The sequence below is a fragment of the Aythya ferina genome (genome assembly GCF_964211825.1).
Source record: "Aythya ferina genome assembly, chromosome: 5".
NCBI lineage: Eukaryota > Metazoa > Chordata > Aves > Anseriformes > Anatidae > Aythya > Aythya ferina.
The window spans coordinates 11,148,386-11,172,027 of NC_140301.1; the positions used below are offsets into that span (position 1 = coordinate 11,148,386).

General features: G+C 42.6%; 1 protein-coding gene across 3 annotated transcripts in view; it reads right to left on the reverse strand.

Moving 5' to 3' along the window:
• PRMT3 (protein arginine methyltransferase 3) overlaps nucleotides 1-23,642 on the reverse strand; it is a 155,527-nt gene that overhangs the window by 63,101 nt on the left and 68,784 nt on the right. The window contains exon 1 of one of the 3 annotated variants that reach the window (XM_084520341.1): nucleotides 20,082-20,179. The exons of the other annotated variants lie outside the window; for them this stretch is intronic. Within the exon in view, the coding sequence (XP_084376467.1) occupies nucleotides 20,082-20,101 (20 nt within the window). The 5' untranslated portion in view covers nucleotides 20,102-20,179. Of the gene's footprint in view, nucleotides 1-20,081; nucleotides 20,180-23,642 lie in introns of those variants that run through there. 3 annotated transcript variants of the gene reach the window in all.

Below are 23,642 nucleotides of genomic sequence, written 5' to 3' on the forward strand. Positions count from 1 at the left end.
TCTACTCTCCCCAATTTACTCTAACACACCAGCAAAAGACATCTGTTCAATTCTTCCTCAAAATGCTTCACCTAAAAGATCATCAGGGTTTTGCATTAAAGGCAATGTTTTCTATGGAAAATAAAAATAACATTTGTGTGAATTTTCTAATGAAAACAGAAGTTGTAAGTCTGCAAGTACTGACTGTACGTCAAGCCTGAAGTGGCTGCATCTACCAAAGCATTTTGTTTTGAGCTGGAAACCAGCCCTGTGGCTTTGAAGTGAATTCCTGCAACTCCCACTTGTGGTTTGTTGCTTGGATCTGTAGCCCGCTTGGAGGACACAGAGAAGATGCTAAAACACAGTGGCCACCCCAGGTACACAGCAAATACCTTTCAACAGCAGAAACACCACCAAAATATTGTTCAGACAGCTTCAAACCATAAATGTGGTGCACACAGAGAATCCAGGGAACCAGAATGAATCTGAGCTGGTGTATAAACCTCTTAAATTTCATGTGCTGTAGATCTAAGACTTTCTACTTCTCACTTTGGTTTATTGACCTGCCTTTAAAAACTTACTTATAAATTTAAATGTAACATTTTTTTTCTGAGAGACTGAGCAGCACTATTACTCAAGAGTTCTTCCCCAGAAGAATAACCCATGTCAATCATTGCAAATTGTCACAAATTAGAATAATTCCCGCAGCGTTTCACTTGGTGCTCGGGGTCACCTGCCTCCACAAACTGAACCTTAGTGTTCACGGATGCTCATGCCTGGTACAAGTTTAGGTCACCCTCCCTGTTTACTGGAACTCTTTGACTGGTAGCCAAGTCATACATCTGGAAGCTACGGCAGATGCTCAGCAGCTGTTGTCCAAGTTGCATGGGCAGGAAGGAGATTTACTGCCTTGCTCGGGCTGCCCAACCCCCTGCTTCATTTGTCTGGCGACACTCAGAGCACAGCGGACAGCGCGGCTACTCAGTTTTCCTGTTAATTCATCAGGCATTTGCCTCTTTTAACCATGGTTTTGGGTAGGTATGACTGGGTTTGCTTAATGGCTGTGTCATTTGTGTGCCAAAGTTCATCCTTCTGAACTTCAAAATCCTACAATGGAACAACATGATACATAGAGAAGCTCAAGACTGAATCTGGACCCAGGGCAGAACTGCACTGAGTGAGCAGTGAATGCAATTCCCAAGCAGGTACAGCTGGATATATAGTAATTCGATAAAACTAAAATTGAGTTTCAGGGGCTTTAAAAACAGTGTTTTATTCTTCCCTTCAGCTTCCAAGCTGAAGTATCTGACAACAAATAATTCTATTCATGTTATTTTCACATATTTCCCCTAGAAAAAAAGAACTGTGATTGCAACAACATGGAAGAGTCTGTCTTGGAAAAAAAACAACAGCAGAATGAAAATTGCCACTTTTATGTGACCATTACAGCAAACTGGGTACAAGGCTGTTTAACTACCAATACTTTGCTTTTTTATCCCAAATCTGTGCCCTCTCTCTCCGGCAGCCTGTAGCCCCTTACCAGATTCCTGCGTTCCATCTCCTGCCTCCCTCTCTCGCTGTCTGCTGTCGTTACTTCTGTTTTGCTAGATACAGGTCTCTGTGCTTGCCTTCTGGGAGCCCAACTCATTGGAACGAGAAATTACTGAAACATACAGGCACAGGAAGAAGGAGGAGAGCCCTGCTCAATATGCAGCTTGAGCTACTTAAAGGAGCGAGGGTGTGACCCTCCAGTGAACCCCCGATTTGTACACAGCACCAGAGGGCACCAGATAACAAGCAACGATTTGCTATATACTGCCATCGATTTTCCCATAACAGCTACTTATTCTTGCAGGCCACTTTGATTCCTTGCAAGTGTGCTACCTGCCTTTTTAAAATGAGGTACCTGCCTTCTGACACCTATCGTCTCAGGACCAGACTGTAAATCTGTTGTAAAGGTCAAGTTTGTGTTATAAAGCCCCCCCCCCCTTTTTTTTTTCTTTCCTTTTTTTTTTTTCTTTTTTTTTAAATGCTCAGAAACACTCCTGTGTGGCTCTGCCCTGAGCTGCAATGGTCCAAGCCATTTGCTTCTGGACCGTCCAACGCAGCCTGGGTGAATGCTACAGGAGTGCTTTGGCTAAACCCCGTGGGCTACCTACCAGCTCTGGCAGCGGTAGCCTGGAGGCTGCTTGAGCACCTGCCTTTGTGTCGTACATTTTTGGTTTTCAGAGGTTTCGGCCTTTTCTACTTTTTGGACATTTCCAAATTTCCTGAACACAGCATTTAGGACCATCATGAGATACAACCAGGCAACCTCACACCAGCAGCTTTCTACCTCTGCACGTAGTCAGCGATGGCTTTACAATCTGAACAGCCAGAAAGCAATCTGGATACCCGAGGTTTTTACACAAGGCTTCGTTGTAGCCTGAATTTGCTGTCCATAAAAGCAGATCATGCATAACTTCCAAAGTATTTCAGCAAGGAACACATGCTTGGAAAACAAGGTTTGGAGTTAACACTGCAAGCAGTCAGATCGGACTATTCCCGTTTTCTGTATGGTGTGGGTGAAACCGAGAGCAGAATGTGCCCTGAACAGACTAAATGGATTTGGTTAGATGTCTTCCTAAGCAGCCAGGCGCAGGAATCGCTGGGCTTTTTTTTTTTTTTTTTTTTTTTTTTTTAGCATTTTTTGTACTAAACTGGACTCCATACCCTGGAAGTGTTTCTTTCCCTAATCGCTTTCCTTCTCACACACAGTCTTCCTCTGAGGACGCAGGGGGGCAGTGCAGCTCTAATTTGGATTCAAACATCTATTAGACAGATGGTCTGCTTAACATACAGCGAGCTCAGCCCAAATCCGAGGAAAGCTCCCATCCCATTTAAAGGATCATTTCTACTATTTCCCTCACTGCTGCACACTGCAACCCGCAAGTACTTATACCTTTTCAAATAAAGATGTCTTCCTCAACCTCCACATTTGCACCAAATATATTTAACGCCAGAGGGCAAAAAAAATAAATAAATAAAAATCAACAAACACTCTTCTTCCCTAAATGCAATGAAGTGCATCTATTGGTGTGCTACTGGGAACCAAGTCCTGGAAGGTGCCAATCACCCACAATCTCTCTGGAGGCCACTTCCAAGCGCTCAGATCTCCTGGGTCAGAACCCAAAAGCAGGCTGAGGACATCTGAAATTGACTTTTTCAACGCCCCAAGTAACAGCTCAGCAGGAGCCTTTCACCTGCAGCCAGTCCCGATCAGACGGCAAATGGGAAATAAATCACGTCCTGTTCTCACACGTCCCTCAGCCTTTTTCAACATCTTAAAACAACCATGTAACTCCCTCGTGAGTTACACAGAGACAGAGGCAGAGCTTCTCAGGATGCAAGTGTGCTGTTTTTTGTTTGTTTGTTTGTTTAAAAAAAAAAAAACTCGTTGCTAATGGAATTAATTGCTTCTAAAAGTTCTGCCCACAATTTGATGTCATCTTTACAGAGGAGATAAAAGCTTCTGTTACCGGTCACAAAGCCATTACTACGAATAGTAAACCAAACCAAAAAGGAGAGCATATTTTCACAGGCAGTCTGCTTTCACAGACTTTGTTGCTTACATCAGTGGAGACTTACTTCTCATCGTAATGCTCTCTTCAAGCTTTGCTCGTGTGTCTCACTCTGGAAGTGTCACATACCAGCGCCGTGCTCATTTGGTGTTTTAGACCTATTATTAGTACATAAACAAGCTGCTGGGCTCAAAGACATCATAAAACAATCAGTCAGGATTACAAGCTGATGTATAAACATATTTTAGAAATTTTACTTGAGATAGAAGCAGTAGCTGTATGGTTTTAAAATGTATGAAATAAGTAGAGGAGATAGCCACTTAAAAAAAAAAAAAGTTGTTTGTTTTTTTTTTTTTTCCTGATAGCTGATTTTTTCCTTTGAGCTGATTTGTTCTCCATTCTCACGGGCCAGCTAGCAAGTTCTAACTTCCTCTGTAAAATGTATTCCATTGTGTTTAAGTAAGTTTATTCATTTTACAGTGTTCCTTCCAACCAAATACCTTAGAGAAAAGGCATTTTGCAAAGTACCTAATGCAACCCAAACAAAATAGTCACAGGGTAGTTTGGAGCAATAATTTTTTTTGGTGGTTGTTGTGATTTTTTTAAAGAACTTTTTTTTTCCAGCACACTGAGGTAAAGGAAACTACTATTTAGTGTGAACAAAAGTCTGTTGTTAGCAGGATATTGACTTTAACCAGGCTCTGTGGGAAACCCCATCGCCGCATGCAGAACCTGAGGAATGCGGTGTTTTTGAAACCTCCACAGCACTACTCACGGTCTGGATCCTGGCACATACTGCAGCACTGAGAAACGCTTCGAGGCCACAGCACACAGCTCCATGAGCGGGGTGGCATCCTACCAGCAGCACCACAGAGCATGCACAGCGTGCTCTGGCATTACGCAGCATCTCACAGACTCTCTTGCAGCCACATCACCGTAGAAGGGTTTGTTTGTGAAATAATTCTTGTTCAGGAAAAGGTTTTCATTGAATTCCGAAGCTCATCCATTTGTGGTACTTCCTAGGCTTTTTCTGTTTGACCTTTTTCATGGGTGGTTTTGCTCCTTGGGATTTTGTATGTTCATACAGAAATATACAGACATTTTAGAAATGATTAATGATACTTGCAGTCATATTATTTTACAACAGCCAGCTACATTTCATTATATATATATGTATATGTATGTATCAGCCAGCTTCGTTTTATCTTAATATATGTTCCTGCATTTACTTGATCTGTATTTCTCATTTCAGCTTACTAGCTATTTAGAGTGAAGTGTCCTTGATTCATCGCCAGCCTGAATCAAGAATTAGATGATTTGGAATTAGATGGTGTTTAAGGTCCCTTCCAACCTAAGCCATTCTATAATTCTGTGAAGCAGCATTATGATTCTGACAAATAATAAAATTTACAGCAAACAGAAATAAATCAAGGAGTTTCAAGTCGTTACCCAGATCAGGGGGTAAAGGGAAGACGCACTGCCGGAACAGCAGATTATCTTTACAGGCCAGCCTCTGAGAGAACCTCCTGGAGGAGCAAGAGCGTGGAGTTAAGAGCTCTCAGGCACCGTAGGTGCTTAGCCTTATACCCAGCTGGGGCCTGAAGCACCCACGTGCTCTGTCCTGCGGTGTAGTGGGCCCACTTAGTGCACATCAGTAGGGGATGCTTCACCTGCAGCACTGGGCACAGTTCAATCATCTACCACAAGGATCCACAGTGTGGAAATGCTGACAGCGGCTCATTTAAAAGACAAACCTACATTCAGCATGGCTGAGAAAGGGACGGTTGTCAGGGAGCCAGGTTTTGGTTTGCAAAAGCAAAGCTTTAATTCATAGCGTTGCATCTCTACAAAGACACCGTACAGCATGACTGGTGGTGACAAGAATCCTCTTTCTGCTGTTTACAGAAAAAACACAGCTCCCACTGCCTTCAGATGATTTAACCTCTGAGAAACAAGCACTTCATAAGGTTTAAACCAAGATCTCTGTGTTTCTAACAAAAGAGGAGGTTCCCTGCTTCCTTCCAAGCTTCACACATTCCTACCAGACATGCTCCAGTAGGAGTGAGAACCTAATTCACCTGAAAACAAAACCTGCAGAGAATGTATCAGCCAGGTTGGCCTCTGCACAGCCTCAACATGGGGCTAAAAATGTCCTGGTGCCAGGAAAGGGGAAGAGGGGGGGACAGTGCTGCTAAGGGTGGGCAGGGGAGCGCCAAACTGCTTTTACAAGCAGCATCTCAGATTGGCTGCTGTAACCCTGAGACCAGTTTCTCATCAAGTCCTGATCCACAAATACAATTATTTGGAAAATATCAAGGTAATAATACAGCGTATTTACCTTCTCCTGAACATGTATTGTTCCAAAAAATACAGAAAGAAATGGCTAAAGGTCAAGTAGTAAAAGAAAAATCACAGCAACATCAAGAACTTAAAAACAAACAAAAAAAATAAACCGAGAAGATGCAGTTACGCAGGTCAAAAATAGTATCTGAAGAAAAAAACGAAGAACTTTTATGGAACCTACGGCTTTGGAAGTCAGCTTCACTAGTATAAAAGATGGAGCAGCTCTCCCAGCCTTCCCTTTTGCAACCGGTTTGTAATGTACAAATTGAACAAAATAATCAAAACAGTCACTGGAAAATTATAAACAACTTTTTTTAAAAAAGGAAGGAATCACAATATATTAGTAGTTTGAAAGAACATAATTTCGCAGTAGGATGCTATAATTCCTTTGAATTTTGACTAAAGCCATATTGGTAGAATAAAATTAAGCTACATTATACAAAGACTTATTGCAAAAGGCATACACCAAAGCGTCTGAAATTCAGCTCGGTCTGTATCATATTTTATCAGAAAATTAAGTTTTCGTGTTTTTAGAGCAAATAGGTGATGTCTCTGAGCTCTTCTTCACAGACAGCAAGCACAACATTTTGTAAAAAAATAAAATAAAAAATAAAATAATCCAACTCATGCAGATTCTTCATTAACATTCACTTTAGTTGCTATTAGCTGTTAAAGGATTATTTTTTTCCTTCCATATTTATATAGTTGACTGTGGGGAGAAAATGTTTTAATTTATTTAGTTGTTTTTGGAAAACTTTAAAGACGGCAGGGTGGCAGAACTACATTTCAGGCTAGATCATCATTCCTATTTAGCTTCTTTTAACCTTCAACATACTTTTACTGCAACTTTTATTTTTCCCCTTTTGGTAGAGAAAGACCCACTTATTCGGGGAATTAAATAGCCAAAGTCTTCATGATGATGTAACGAGCAACAAGCTATTTGAAGTAATTGATCCAAGTATGTTGCTGAGCTGTATAAAACCTTCAAAAAATAAGAGTACTAAGCTCCAGAAAACCACGAGAGCTTTTACAGAGGCTACATTGACTCATACTTTTTTTTTTTTTTTTAGCTTCTTGTCATTCTGTTACATTAATCATAATAATATTTGTAATTGCTAACCAAACTTGGAGAAAGAACTATTGCTTTTTACTTTTTTAATGAAATGTGAAAAGTCACCTTTCATTCCTCCCCTATTGTACTGGCCTACTTTTTCTTTCATTCATAATCTTTGCGAAATCACTCCTGATAAATAGGAACATTTCAGGAAAGAACAAGAAAAAAAAAATAAAGAAAAAGGAAAGAAAAAAGCATGGATACTCTTTCAAAAAATATGCAAGATATTATTCAAAACGACAGGACTGTATTTTCTTTCAGTATTTCAGGCAAAACGTTCCTGAAACAGCCATGCCCTCCCACCGTCTTCGGGAAGCTGGTTGGACAACTGTGAAGGTTTGCAAATAATAAATGTCAAGAATATTGAAGTAATGAGATCATTGCCTGGCAGACAAAGTGTTTTGAAGACTAAAATCCAAGATACATATAATACCGTGCAGCCAGTGGGTACGGCCGAGATAAAGGGATGGCCGTACAGAAATATATTTGAAATCCTATAATCCATTTGTCCATAACTATTTCCAGTCATCAGAATCGAGAGCAAACAAACAAAGCAATGTGACCTTAGCAAAAAAGATAAAGTGAACTGCAAACAAATCTAGAATTCCCTCTCCCTCATCAACATGCTCGAAATGCCCTCTGCAGCCCGCTCGGGAGAGGAGCGGCGAGCACAGCCAGAAAGCCAGCCCTGCACAAACACCCTTGTGACCCACGCGCTCAGCAGCAGGATGAAAGAAAGTGCCATATCAATTTCATTTCCATTCATCATTGTTAAGCTTCAGTTTAAGAAAGTTTCATTGCCCATAAATACTCAAATCATAAGCAGCTGCACATGATATCATTTGGAGCGCGGTTGCATAACGCGTATTTCCCCCGAGCTTTGTCCTTAAGCTGCAGCCTGACAGGCATCAGCCAGAGCCAGCCTGCTCTCGAAAAAAAAGCCTGCGCAGCGTTTTTACATTTAGCAGCTGAACCAAACTTCACAAAAGCAGCCGAAAAGAATTGGTAAAAGGTCAGGATAGATTGACTGTTTCCAAATTGGAATACTAATGATGATCTTTAATGAAGCCTGACAGTACAATCTGTTTCTTATTGTTCCCTAAGTGCTGGCTACTGATCATATTCACTGGCTTTAGGTGACGGGGACAGACAGGGACAAATGGGCCCCACTGGTGAGCAGGACTGGGCACAGCTGATCTTTCAACACGGATTAAATTAATTAAAATGATTCTCACATCAGAAGAATCAATCTTTTTATGTTATCATCATAGTGGTTATTAATTTTGAATGATGTCTAATTGGTGCCACTGCTGTTTGGGTCAGCTGGCTCGGTAATCTTAGAAAGCAGGAGAGAATACGTAATTTTAGCTCCTCTGGCAGGGAGCAGGGGAGCTGCAGGAGGGAAAAAAAATCACCAACCTGTTTAAATACCCCTAATAATGTGGAAGAACAACAGAGAAAGCAGACAAAATACCTGCAAGACCCAAACGGTGGAAACTCACCTGGCTTTATTAATTCCACTGCTCTTAATAGATTGCAAAGGTGACACCTAGCCACCACCACTCTCTCACAGTGGCCTCAAAGAAATGTTTTCTTATTGTGTTGACAACAAGCACAACTGGAAATGCTCCCTTTCATTTTCTGGGCAAGGACAGTATGCTCAGTGCTGCATGGGACTCGCACAGGCACCAGCAAATGGTGTGGTGTGCTCAGGCTGGAGACAGTCGGTACCTGGCCCAACCATTGCAGGGTTTGGTCCCACCTCAACCAAGGATGTCTCCGATTTCTTTGCACAACCAGTCTTTTGAAACCAGTGACCATGACGAGACTAGGACCAGGAATACGTGATCTCCTACATAATTTTTCAAGGTACTTAAGCACTTGAAAACATCAGTGGGAGTTCAGAAGAAAATACAGAAGGACCTGGGTGTTGAACAGGGTTGCCCATCTGCACAGCTTTGAAGTTTGGGCTGGATGTGTCGTCTCCACAGCTAAGTTCTCAAACAACTGTAAATGCCTAAATTCATCCCTGCACGTGGGCATAGAACTTATTGCTTGTTGTCTTGATTGAATAACGGAGCAAGAGAGAAGGCCAAGTTCTGTGCCTTATACCAGCAAACAGACATTCTAGCAAGGAGAGCAAAACTCCAGACAGCACTGGTAAGGCACGTAGTTTTTCCTCTTGTCACTTTTGGAACATTAATATATGACTAGCACCATGAAACATCTAAAGGAAAGTTAAACCTAGGATGATATTCATACTAGTTAACACCCTGGAGACTTGTGCTGAAGCAATATCTAAACCTCCCTCAGCTGCAAAGTGACATAATTCTTACTTTTCATTACTTTGTGTTCTGGACATACAAAATTGTCTGTGTCTTGCCTATTTGTCATCACAAATATACAGCACAAATAGCTTTACTTGAAGGAACAACCAAAGAACAATTCATCTGGGATGGCATCTTTTTCGTCAGTGGAGCAGATACTTAGATGATACACATCCAAATAATCTAAGCAAACATTAATGCTGGCAGAGGATGCATATTAGCTCTCTTTTCCCAGGCAACAGGAGGCGTTGTGCTCTCTACAAATCCAGTTTCAGGTCACCTTTCTCCAACCACACTCTCCAGCTCAACAACTGTCTTAGGAGAAGTAAACCAATTGCCATACAAATTAAGGCCTGCAACCATGACTTTCCCTAGAGCGAGCTCTTCAATAGCCCGCAAACACACTGCTCCTGGGGCACTGCTTGAATTATATTTCTTTGGAAAGTCTCATGTCTTCTCTATGCCAGTTCAACTCTAACCTCGCTAGCTAGGGGAGGTAGCAGAAGACAGTGGGGAAGCAGGGGCAGCACATCTACGTGAGCAACTTGCTCTGCAAACCCTCTGCAGTCAGCCTACCTCCAGTGCTCCTGTCTCAGAACAAGCAGCACCTTCCTGCAGAATTCCTCCTTCCAGATGCTCCTCACGACAACACGTGTGATAACCCTTACACCCCATCCACACGTACCGCTGCTGTGGGACCAGCCTCAGCTGGCACAGAGCTCCTGTCCCTGCCAGCTGCAGGAATGCTGCAGGACAGGCACAGGGCAGTGCAGGGTGTGCTACGTGCAGATGTCTCACTACAGCATCCTTTAGTTTTCCTCTAGGAGAATGACATCGTTGTTGCAATGCCCCTCTGATCTAAAAATCTGGTCAGGGTGGAGTAAAAATACTTAAGAAAAACAATCTCACATGCATAGACAGGGTCTTGAAGTCAACAGCAAACCCATCAACTCAGGAGCATCTACCCACCACTTGAGATGGCCTCTTATAGCCTTAGCTACATTAAATGACTCTGTTTAACCTGTCTGCTGATCTTGTCAAGCTATACTATAAGTCACAACTCCCTTCACATCATCTTCATAACTCAGGGGGTAAAAACAGGTTTTAAAACTTTTTAACTACTAGTGCTCTAGATGACCATTCTTCAGCAATAAGAAAGCAAGACAAACCTCAACCAAGTTCCAGATCATAATAACAGAAAAAAAATAAAAATGTTTTTATATGGTAGAGCCCAAACCTTCATCCAAGTCTGAGGAGTTGGGAGATCTGTGTCCTACTTCATAGATTGAAAGAATTAACACTTAATAGATGAAGTTTCTTTTTATCTTTGCTCTACACGCATTCCCACTAATTCTTCTGCTGTGTTTGCGAAGATGGGGCACACTGATCTCATTCAACTCTGCTAGTAACTGTTTAGACAAGGAGTAAGTTACACACTATAAAAGCCAACCTATTTTATCTGGTGCCAGCACTGCTTTTCTATATATATGACATGGGCTAAGCTGTATCTCTATCTTTATCTTTGTTTCTTTGTCTGAATGTCCATTTCTACTAAGGATTTTTAAGAAACTAAAGCTAAATATTATTACTAGTGCTCCCCAAAGTAAGTATTTTGCAAACAATTGTTCTAGGGTTTTCACATTATTTTTTTTTTTTAATGGATATCGTGCATCAGTTAATGAATATCGACTATCAGTTACTGCCCAGTGGAACAACAGCAGCTCCCAGCAGTCACATCCAAGGCTGGCTTCTATTCATTTTTCCACACCTGCCATCAGAAGAGATAAGGAGGTTTAAAAAGTCTCACTGAAATGTGTATTGAAAATTTTATCACCATCGTGACAAGAGTCTGAGACAAAAAAAAAAATAATTTGAAAGCTACACAAGGTTATCTTTGGTTAGTCTTTGAATTACACTTGAACTGAGATCTTCTTATACTCTATTTAAAGACACAACTGACTGGATTGGAGTTTCAAAATTCCTCCAAGTATGAAAATACGTTAAGCAAGCACATTAAGGGACCCATTTAACTATAAATTCAGCAATACAACACACAGGCATGTTTGAGAACTATCTAGCTTTAGTTCTTGTCCCAAGACATCTAAATATAACACTTTGTTTTCTTCCTCACAAACATGATGCTTTTAACTCGCAGTTGTCTTGTACCTAAAAGCAAGCAGTAGCATGGCTGATGTCTGTCTCCCTAAATCAAAGTAGTGACTTAGCACAAAGTGGAATGAACAGAGGAGTCCCTAACACAACAGCAGCAGTACTGCTGTAAACATTTTACTGGACTCCAAAATGCTCACCCTCACACATACACAAGATTTTAGTCTTGAGAACTTTGCTACTACTTCAAAGCTGTGCAAGTGCCCGTCATTTCATCCCTAAACCCTGCCCCAAACCACTGCGCACATTTACATAGCCAGTAAAGAAGGCAGCCATGCTGTCTGTAATGGCCAACCTCTTCGAGAACCAGATCAGGACCACAAGATCAGAAGAGAAACCTTGCAACCCAGACCAGAAAGGAGATCTAACAACTGAACTCACCGGCTCAACGATGCAAGTATTTTCTGGCCACCCACTTTACAGACTCTTCTTCAAAACAGGACAATATGACCTGTACAAATTTTATTACTTCAGGATTCCCCCAATTTATCTCCAATCCCATATGAGATACTGCTTCAAACACTACAGGACCAGAAGCCTCCAACGAGCTTTTTCTTTTGACTGACATCTGACTGTAAATTTATTCTTGCTTTACAAACTCCGCATCTCATCGATGCATAACTACATCAAAGGAAAGCGACATGGGAAAAGAGAACTCATGTACACTGAAAACAGAGCTTAAACAGAGCCAGGCTAAACTATTTGCAGAGAAAGCTCTCCTGTCCTCTAGTGACCACGATTTCCACACAAGCTATTTGGATCCTGTCAGATTTTTGTAAAGAAAACTCAGCTCCTAATGGTGGTTTTTAGTTTATGTGGTGACAGGCTTTCTGGAATTCCACATCTCTACGTCCTTTTTGTTCCCCTAAATACTTTCCCTGCAGGAAAATGCACTGATTCCAAACAACTATAATGGCTAAGTCCTCTAGCAAATGTCTTAAGTACCTGATTTTGAATAACACCTTGTCTGAGGAATTGGTCAGTTGTTAACCTTTAACCCTATGTACTGCCATGCAGGAGGAATCCGCTTAAAATTCTCCCTGCAAAGATACACAAGAAGTAGCATTAAGGCTATTTGACCTCAGGATTTTCTGAAGGTAACTTTTGCGTGCAACTTTCTCACATCTTTTTCCAACTGCAAACAATGCTTTGAACAATTTTTATGGTCCTTTTTTCTTTTTCTTTTTTTTTTTCGGTGTTCCCATTTAGCAGTGAAAAACAATAAGTCTTAAAAATTAAAAAAAAAAAAAAAAAAAAAAAAAAAAGGAAAAGAAAAAGAAAGGAAAGGAAAGAAAAAAAAAAAGAAAAAAGTTACTAATAATTTAGAATTGAGAAGTGCCGAAGAAGCTGTATTGACTTTCCCTGGGACAGGGAACAAACTTTATCTGACAACTCATCTTTCAGATAATAGAGTCAGTTCATGGGGAAAGGTGAAAAGTTAGGTATAGTCCTGATTCAGGCATGCAGCAAAACGCAACCCATATAGCATGGACAGATGCCATTACATTTTTATGTAACACAAACCAAATATCTAGAACAAACAACAGAATGTCACTGCTGCAGGCAGATAAGGCAACATTAAAAAAAAAAAAAAAAAAAAAAAAAAGAAGGCATTTATAGCTCTACCACACCATATTAAACTCTCTTTTAATAAGAAAAAGAGTCCGACATCAGTTATTTTGTTCCTGGGTTGCAATAGTGAAGCTGCTGAAAGGAGCTGTGAGACCTCTACATATGATGCAGAGTTACAGCTTTGCTCTGGCACTTCATATTAGAAGATACCATCCGTATATTTTGGTCTCACCTTCTCTTTAACTGCATTTCCAACCACTCTGTTGAATGCATGAGTGAAATCGTGCCCCTGCTGAACTTACTGGAAGTTTTGCTGTTGACTTCAGTGGAGCTAGGAAGTCATCAGTCAGGTGGAGAATTCCCTTTGCAAATAGAAATAATGCGGTGATAAATAGACACCAACAACTACTGAACCCTGGAAACAAATACAGCATTCGCCTACCCCTAACTAGTACTGGCAAAAACTATTATGTTGAGGGTGACCAAGATGAGAACTGTTATCTAAAGCAAAAGTAAAAAAGACAAGCTGAAAAAAGCATTTTCCTGCAATCTCAAAGAGGTTGCTGTATACGCTAAGACTGCTGTGAACCCTGGCACTACCATTGTGCTGTTTCTGTCTTAGAGCCCAAGATATAGAGCTCAAAGGGCGTTTGCAATTGCACAATTTGTGCAGAATTTGTGAAGCAGCAGTATCACCAGTCCTACGGTGACACCGTAGCAGTAAATCGAGAACGCTTGCCATTCGAAGGGTTCACTTCCCCAAGACAAATGAACATTACTGGGCAAACTGAACCACTGCTAGGCCGACGGGAGTCCCTGAACAGAAGCTGCAATATCCCTTACAGAAGTACACACATCCCTTCTCCTCCAGTTGCTTAAAAATTACTCCTCTGGCATGCAAAGCTGACTGGTAGCAGTACTGATTTTGTTTGCAAATTATGACCACTAATTTATTTACCGCGAGCAATCACTGTCTGTTGAGTCAAGAAGATGATCTGAGGAACCTGGCTGTGGAGGAAGCCTGAAGGGCTGCTTTGCACCATGTACACAACACCTGTATTGTGGACCTCAGCACTCCTAGAAACAAGTATTTTGCTCCTGCTTATAAGCAACTATTACCGATTTCACAGGATTATCAACGCTTATCAGTAAAGTTTCCACAATACCTCTGGTCTGATCTGTCAAAGCACAAGTAGGCTTTTTTCTGCCATGCCTTCTGCATTCGTTCAACTCCATTGCATTTCACAAGTTCAGCATCTTTCACCATCTACGCTCTCAAGTAAAACAAAGTTAGCAACATTCAGAGAGATAGTTGTGCCACTGAAATACCCATTACAAGGAAAATATCCTTTTCTAAAGACCTCTTTAATCTTTCTGGCGATTCATGTCCTTTGTGAACAGTCAAGGACGCTGGATACTGGATTCTGAATAGGTCCGAACTAGATAAGCTTTCCTCATCTTCTCTATATTCCAAGCAATAACACACAGCTATAAAAGCATAATGATAAATAGACCACCGTGCCTTGATCACCCACAAACAGCACAGGAACGCTCTGCCAGCTGCACTGGCAGGACTCCCCTGGGCTGGAAGCTATGGGAGACTCCTTGTTGTGCTTCCTCTGTATTTAGGAGTTGGGTGCAAGCACAGGAACCTACCACGCTTGTATATCCTCAGCAGCCTGCTGAGGGGATCTTTTCTTAGTTAGTCATTACAGCTTACAGGTTAGGAGATCAAGACGACTCCAATAAATGCCATATAAGCAGACAAGCCAGCCTCATTTATTCAAAATCCTTGGCTTCTCTAGAGATGGATCTATCATTTGTCCAAAACGCACAAATATAGTCTGCTTGATTTTCAAACATCTTAATGTAGAAAGGGACACAAAGGGTTCAGATGCAGAACTTTCTTCTAAAGATATACATTTAGGTAGGGGCAGTCAGAACAAACAGATGAACAGCAGCTATGTATGCATTAAATCTAAGAGGCTTTGAGTATTTACATTTGTGGGCCCACTTTTGAACACTTTACCCTTTAAACCTTTGTCTCAGGCTCCCCACGTATAATGACAACAATTCCAGCTCAGAAGTTGTGAAGATGAACTCAAAGCTTTTAACTCACTTAAGGCTACCTGAATATCCAGCTTCTCTGAGGACAGCTCAACAGCCTATTGAGGTCCCTGAGTTTTAAGCAATATTTCAATTAAGCAAAAAGTAATTGGAGACGCTATTGTAATCAAAACAAAGCCCCAGAGAATCACATCTTTTTGGCAAAATCCTCAAATACACTTGAAACTAGGACTTACTTTTAAATCCATCTTTCCCTCTGATGAATGGAGAAGATAAAAGTTACCATTCATCAGGCATCTTCTATTTGTCTAACTTCATCACTCTCTAAATGACGCATTTGTGGATTTCTACTATAGTCTGGGTCTCCCATGCCTGGACACAGCTGTGCTTCTACATCTCATTGTTCACGAAGAAGAAATCTTTGAAATTATGTTTTAATCCTATCTTAATTTCTACTGCAGAGTTGTACAAAAGTCCTTTGGACAAATACTGAAAATCACTATAGACTTGGCATCGTATATTTACATGTATGACATATTTGCTGTTTCTGAATTGAGTATCCTTAAGAGAGTTTCAGACAGACAAATAGCAGGGTTATCAGCCAACAAACTGCACATCACGTGCTGTGCTAAGCCGATACAGTACCGATGTCACTCTGCTTTAGGCATAGCACCCACAATATAAAATTTTGCCAAAACTGACATGGACAGTAAATGAACTGCAAAGCACAACTCCTTGTACAGTGAAGGATCTTTTTAAAGACAAGCTACAGAATAAGAAACATGAAAAAGCACAATGTTGCAGTGAACCACTGAAGCAGCCAAAACCCCAGACAGATTGCTCATCCCTAGAAGTGGTGTGTTTTGTTCTCACCGTATACTTTGAGGCTGCTTGCTGGTTCACAGAAGACAGTTAGCTAGCCATGTCCAAGGGAAAATATAGGTTAACCACATTGCTGCGCTCTACATTTTATTCAAAAGTATGCGAGCAGCCCATATAAATGTTAAGCAGTTGTTAATTAAACTCCCCCTTTGCCCTCCCACAGCAATTTCCCAGGCAGTCGGGGCGGAGGAGCGATCCCCGTTTCAGCCAGGGGTTGCTGCGTATGGCTCAACCCCAAACCGACGGGATTTATTAACTTCATATCTGGCAGCAAGGAGTTCGTGTGGGACCCACCGCAGCACTAATAGATCTCCTGCTGGGCCACAAACACCGCTACAAATGGCAGGGCTGCGAGCGCAATCACAGCGTGAATGGCCCTAAATTAGCCAGCGCCTAATAACCAGTTTACCAACACCTGTATTAGTACTGTATCACTGTGGGGAGGGCTGCTGTCAGACAAGCCGTAATCCCATAAGCTCGTCATTTGCATATCCCTCATTAGCTGATTAAAACCTGAAGGAGGCAGGTTTTTGCAGCCGGTGGGTCCATTCCAACGCTCCGTCTGCCTGGGTGGCTCGATAATGAAACCACGTTGGTGAATGTGAGGTTTATATGTATGGAAGGGATTAAGAGCATTAGAGTTTGTGTGAACCGATGTTGCCATATTCTCTCTACTGGATCACAGTAATTGGATGGGAGGAGCGAGAGTGGATCCATTAGTTTTGTCTGTTTGCCCAGGAGCTGGGTGCTAGAGATTCAATTTTGCTTCCTTTTGCTCCTTTGCCTTTGTGAAGCATGTCTGCTTTGTCTCGGCGAGCCCTTAGCACCTCTGTACACTACCCGCACTAAGGCGATTCAGCCACAAAGAAGAAACCTCGGAGACAGGCAGCATAAAATGCAGCCCGGACTCAAGTACTACTTGAGGGCAGCACAATCCTGCCTAGCCCAATCCTGGGAGAGAAAGCAAGAGATAATTGGAATCTATAAACACCTCTGGAGCCTTTTTATTATTTTATTAGTTCTCCACATTTGGGCTTAACAAACCTCATCATCAAAGAGACCCTGAGCTCCTTACAAGCAAACTGAATGGCTTTAAATTTCACTGACTTAAGGAGCAATTGTTGAGAGTATTTGCTGGGCTTGCATAATTCCGATGCAAAAAAAAAGAAAAAAAAATCCATTTCCTACATTATTTGTACAGCTGGAGTAATCGTTCCGTGTGACAGATGATGATAAAAAAAATCACAACAAGATTGTCTCTCCCATACTGCCAACAATGCACCTTCAGCAACAGCAATGAGAAAACAGGCTAAACAGTTCAGAAAAGCGTGATGCCGAAGACAGTCTTAACAGGATGCGAAGCCACAAGTTGAACACAATAGACATTGATTAGAAATAACAGCAGTTTGGGGAGGAATATTTTAAACATCCTAGCATGGCCACACCACTCCGCCAACTACCTGGAGAAGGCTTTCTTCTGCTCAGGATAGCTTAACGAAACCACCATGCAAATAAAGCTGAAGGGCACAGAGAAGACGGGAGTGTTCAGATATAAAAGGAATAACTGAAGGAATGCACAATTACAACAGTTCCTTGATTTTTAAAAATATTATTCTGTACCTAAAGCTTAACACTGACGTTCTCTAATTACACCTACCTGCGTTTTGGTAGTAAAGTCAGTTTTTCTTTTATATAAGCACTTTATTTAGTGTTTTTATCCTAGACAATGGCAGACAATCATGGGATAAGAGAAACTAAAAGTTCCTCTAGTTAAAGATGTGAAAAAAAAATGAATTATGTGTTTATCCTTAAAGACCGTAATATTTAGAAAAGCCAAAAGCACAGCATTATGGAATAATGTCTGATTTGCCCTTGTGTTACTTCAGGATCTCCTCATTGGAACAGTTTTATCAGCATGAAACTGTAATGACACAGAGCCTATTTATCAAGCAGTGATTTGATCTAGCTCCGTACACAGTCAATACAATCACATGCATTTCAACATGTAATTTTTAGTTACGACACTTTGATCATTTATTGCTTTTCACCCGTATCTTACCAGGTGAGACTATGCCCTGTTCCTCACTAGATCCAAAGGGGAACATTTCACTCAGAGACAGCCCAATATTTACTCCATGATCCATACTTGAGTAACATGGGCTTGATTAATGCCTGCAGCAGGCTGTGAACTACCCCAAAGACATGAGAAGCTCAGGAATATGAGACGATACCACACCTGAGTGCATCTTTCTCCCAAGCCATTAGAGGACAAGGACAGGCATGGCCAACCCACCTGGCTGCTGGAGCCCCTAAAATCTAGATGGAAACAGCAGCTATCCTGCTACAGCTTTTGCCCACGGGAACATACCCATGCCCAGGCACTGGCAGTGTGAGATCCAGCATTAACAGTGAGGATTCCCACAGTACAGGGAGCTGATTTTCATGTGCCTCTGCACTCGATGATCTCCATTGCCTCCTGTAGGTGACAATCATATCCCATACAACGTTCCTCTGCATGTGTCTGTATAAACAAGGACTCCTGCTCTGACTGTTTCTCATGTAAAACAACAACTGAGACAGCAGCCAGAAGGCCAAATCAAAATCAGCATCCTTCCCCTGCCCCGCCAAAAATAAATAAATAAATAAATAAATAAATAAATGCTGGAATTGCATTAAAAAAATTATCTGCACCCAGTTATCTCTAGATGGTTTCATAGTACCACTCCGTCTCCTCCCTGCTTTCACTAAAGCCTGTCTGCCTTCAGAGACAAGCAGTTCCCTGTGGCTTTACCCACTTCTCATTTATGGCTGCCACACGTCCCTGGCTAGATGGGAAACTTGTGCAGGCTGCCTTTGACATCGTGGGGATCTCAGGAAGCTATACAAGGTACCAGCAGCTTCTGTAAGCGACTGCTTGCCTCCCTCCACGGCAGCACCCTTCATTTCCTTTCTTCCCACTCTCTCCTCCTTGCAGCAGGCACACACAGCCAGCCACGTCCTCTGCAGGGGCTCTGACAACCCTGGTTTTGCCTGCAGGGTAACGCTGTCCGTAACACCCAGCCCGACCCCATGGCTGTGGGAAATCAGGTCACTGCTACACCGTGTGGATGATTAATGAAAGGGCAGCGGCTGCCAAACTGCTGCTGAAAGAACAACGCACATTTGTCTAAATATTATGTTTCCAGAAACTTAAGCTCAGCCAGGACTAGTGACAAGGAGGAATGAGGCTGTGCTGGTGCTGTAGGTATTTCAACAGCTCCTTAGGTGCTCTGCTCCCTGCCACTGCTGGGGGAATCCAGTAAGGTCCCAGCTCCAAAGGACAAGGGAGCTTTAGTAGTTCCCATCCTACCTCTTCCTCCCCCAGGAAAAGTTTACTTTTAGCATCCCAACAAGTACGTTCACTGCCCTAACAGAATGGGTGCTGAGAAGATAAATACTCCTCAAGCCAGTCGTGCTGTGCTGGAGACTCAGACACGTTGTGCACCTACTGCAAAACCAGACAGGATTGCAACCAGACTCCAGGGTTGGCTCTGTCTCTTCCAGACTGATGCTCCTGTCTTGCAAGAGGAACTCATTCAGGAATTCATAGAGTTTGTTTGTGACTTTTAAATAAAAATATCCTTCTCATTTCTTTATATAAGAGCAAATGCTCAGGTGTGTTTTCACCATTTACTCCAAATTACTATCTAAACATCTCACTGCCAGCGATAGCATAAAGAAGCCAGTTAAATCATTAGCTTACTAACATCTCGTGGATTACATAAAGAAAGAGAGAGAATGAAATAAGCACCTGTGTTTTTAGAAGGCATTGCCTACAAAATCCACCTCGGGATTATTACACAGCTTTTAGGGAAATAATGTAATCTCTTGAATTAGAGCTGGTTATACTGCAGAATATGAAACATATGGTAGAGGTACCATGGCCTCAGCTCCCATAGCCTCCACTCCCATAGCCTCCAGCCCCATGCTCTCCCATTCTGTGACCTCTTGTCTCTCATCCTTCCCCTTCCTGTAGCCCCCAATCCCATGGAATTTGGTCCCCTGGCCTTTGCTCCTGTGGATGCCCACCACACGGCTTCAACTTCCATGGCCTCTGGTCCTGTGGCCTCCACTCCTGTGTGCCTGGCCCTCGTTGCCTCTGATCCTCTGAACTCCAGTCCCCAGCCTCAATCCCACAGCCTCCAGGCCTGTGACCTCAGCTCCCTTAGGCTTGATTTGCACGTTCTCCAGCTCCATGGCTTCTGGTCCTGGGGCCTCCACTGTCATGGTCTCAGCTTTCATAACCTTTAATACCTTTAATAAATATGTGAATGTTACTCCCATGGCCCCAGTCTCCTGGTCCCACAGCCTCAGCTCCTGAGGCCTCAGGCTCTGAGATTTCTGCTCCTACAGATCCACCTCCAGACAAGGCAGCTAGCTCAGCTTCAGGTGAAATTCCCATGAGAAGCTGGATTTGGACAAGAGAATGGAGTCATTAGAACAGAGCCCAGACGTGATACATGGGGCTGGCAGAGCTCGCCACAGCCACCTGCAGTCTCACTGCTGCCTTAACCCAACTAACCGCAGCTCGCTCCAGCTCTTGCTCCAACTCACCCCTTGAATCTCACTGCTCCAGCTTCTGGCACTCGCGCTCAGGTGTTTGGCTGGATTGAGGAACTGATCCAGCTCAAAGGAAACCTGGAGATTTCAGGGATGGGGTTTCCTTGGATGTTCATGGATCAGCGCTTTGATCCAGCTGACAGACAGCACAGCAGCACTCGCACTATGTCAAGTGAGGTAGTAGAAAGGAAGAGTTAAGTCAGCAGGCTGTGGACGATATAGAGCGCTCTGGCAAGAGAAGTTAACTCAAAAGTACTTGATAGCTTCAGAAAGAGCCTAAGCAATGGGACACTGCCTGCAGAGACTAGCCTCCTTCATCAGAGAAAGGCCTCAGACCCCCTAATCAGGGCTGTACCTTTCCAGAAAAGAAAAGCTGAAATCCAGAATGAGCACTTCAGAGAGTTTGGAAAAACAAACTATTTAAGTTAATAAAATTACTTCGGGGAAACAAGAGTATTCTTTGTGTTATGAAGCCAAGGAAGTTCTGCCTGTCTTCAACATTTCTTTGCTAAGAATCCATAATGACTTCGGAGCTGGTTATTCTTACTGTTAATATTCAGGGTCACACGCTTCATTCGTGGGATACGTCTTGCTACTGAGCTGACTCTGTGGAAAATAGACCAGTGGCCCTGTAAAAACGACAGCAATAAGCTGTAAGAGAAGGCTGCCAAGCAAATCGTGCTGTGGCTGCGCTGTGGTAAATTCCAGAGCACACAATAATGCTCCCAGTTGTTTGCTTGAATCATCTTACGGTGCTGCGTGCACATTGAGCTGATGTACCAACACTAATGTACCATGCCATTCTCGGAGCTGGAATTATAAAACGTTTCACAAAAATAAACAGCTTTCTTGCCAAGCTCATGACCGATAATCCCACAGATGCAAATCATTCATCACAGAACGTAGCAAGGTAATTACCAACTCCGGGATCTGCTCTGTGGAGTTTGGGGCTGTGGTTACATCGCGTTCTTGCTGCACGAAACAAGCAGCAGTTGCCTGCTGCTGAAATCACTCCGTACCAGCACACATCAGGTCCAAACAGAGCGCTGATATTCAGCCAACCCACATTCATTACAGCACTGGCAGCAGACTGCCAGCATGGAACATTTTCCTGCCACTTTTATTTAGCACAAACGCAAACATCTCAACACTGATGACTGGAAAGAACAAAAAAAAAATACCCTCACTGCGTGCTTATACTTAACAGGGCCCAATTCCGAAATTGGAAGGGCCTGACTCACACAGGGCCATTGTCTTTTTGTCCATTTAATTCATCCCAATGGTGTGAAAAACCTCATTTCAGAAATTTCCAATCCTGGGCTTTGCCACAGACTGAGTTCCTTGTGAATAACAAGAGTCAAGTACGGCACGAAGGCAGGGGGTTACATTGCTCCCCTCTTCAAAACCTTTCTGTACAAAGGCGGAAATCAGTTTTAGACATTTTGGAAACCTTTCACATTAAATTATTTGCTAATATTTTTCATTTCTGCCAGCTTCCACAACTCATTTTCTGTTTCTAGTCAGTATCACCGTCACATTTCCAAGTACCGCTGTGACACAGCACTAGAGTTTAACAGCACTGCAAAAAAACATTCATATTCCTCCCTCCCCCTGCTTTTTTCATACTCTCTCCCTTTATACCCCAGCTACCCAAGAAAAACATTTAAAAAAGAGTGGGGAAAGCGTGTTACCAAATCCCATCTAAACATGTCTCTGAGCATGGCTGAGCCCTACAACTCCAGGCCACCAAGGAGCTCACGTGAAAAGAAAGCTCTGCTGCCTCATGAAAAGGAAAAAAACGTTTAGGTGGATAAGACAAGAGAGTAGCATCAAGGACATTGCCCCAAAACCACTAATCCCCCATACAATGGAGTAATTCAAAGTACTTACCCAGTTTTCCATCACTACTGCAGGTACCCAGGTACCCCTAGTGTGACACACAACTCCCATCTAAAAGGCTCATTCTCCATGCTACCCTCATTTTCCATCCTTGTGCTGGAACTCTCATTATCTGTAAAACCTGTGTACAGTGAAAATAAAGGGGCCCTGCACCACTCAGGGCCTTCAAACAGCTGTCTTACATTGAAACCCACATCACCTCGTGTGGCCAACAGAGAAAGGCTGTGATAGCACGCTATTGGGAGCACAGGAAAATTCCTCATCTGAGCTAGCTAGTATTCCCACAGACCTGCATTTTATTTTCATGAATAGTTCACAGGGAGACAGGCAGGGTGGCTGGAGGCACGTGTTGCAACATGAAGTGCTGGGACAGTTTGTGGAGGGCACCTCCATCTCCACCAAGTGATGAGAGCCACCCAACGCTGACAGCTGTCTGCGCGCAGCTGTGCTGGCCTCCCTCCCTGCAGCAAGGGTGTGCCCACTGCCCAAGTGCCCGCAGCTGCTCAGGATCAGCTGGGGAGGACACTCGGTGAGAATCATTTCAGCTCTAAAAGAAAAATCAAAGTGTCAGTTCAGGATGACACTAGAGAGAACAGCTGAGGCTCGACTTCACTTTTAAGCCATCACCAAATCACCGTGGCTCATTAAATTCTTCGAGCTGACTGTTTCTCCCTGTCCCTTTAGTGACAGTCCCCACCAATGACTTTCAGGGCTCTGTGTTTGCTTTTACCTCGTGAAAAGGAATGGGTTTGTATGTAACTCTTTAACATAGAAATGGGCTTAATATCCCATCACACTGCTTCAAGGCAAAGTTCACTTCCTGGGATATTTTGGCAAGTGTCACCAAAAAAACTCACGGTACTTTTCTATTTCTTGCACAATTTCATTGCTTTAGCATTATAAACAAATAAAGTGATAAAGGTTGGGAGCTGAGGACACAGGACCCATATGATCTACTCAGTGCAGTACTATCTGGAGAGTCTAACATGGTCTGGCAATTAACCATTTAAAGAGAATTACACTGTCTTGAATCATATTAGGATAACAACAAGCAGAAAAGGTTATTAGTAGGTATTAGTCAGCTTGCTAACAGTGGTTGTAAAAGGACAACTCTTGGAGGTTTGCAGCTAA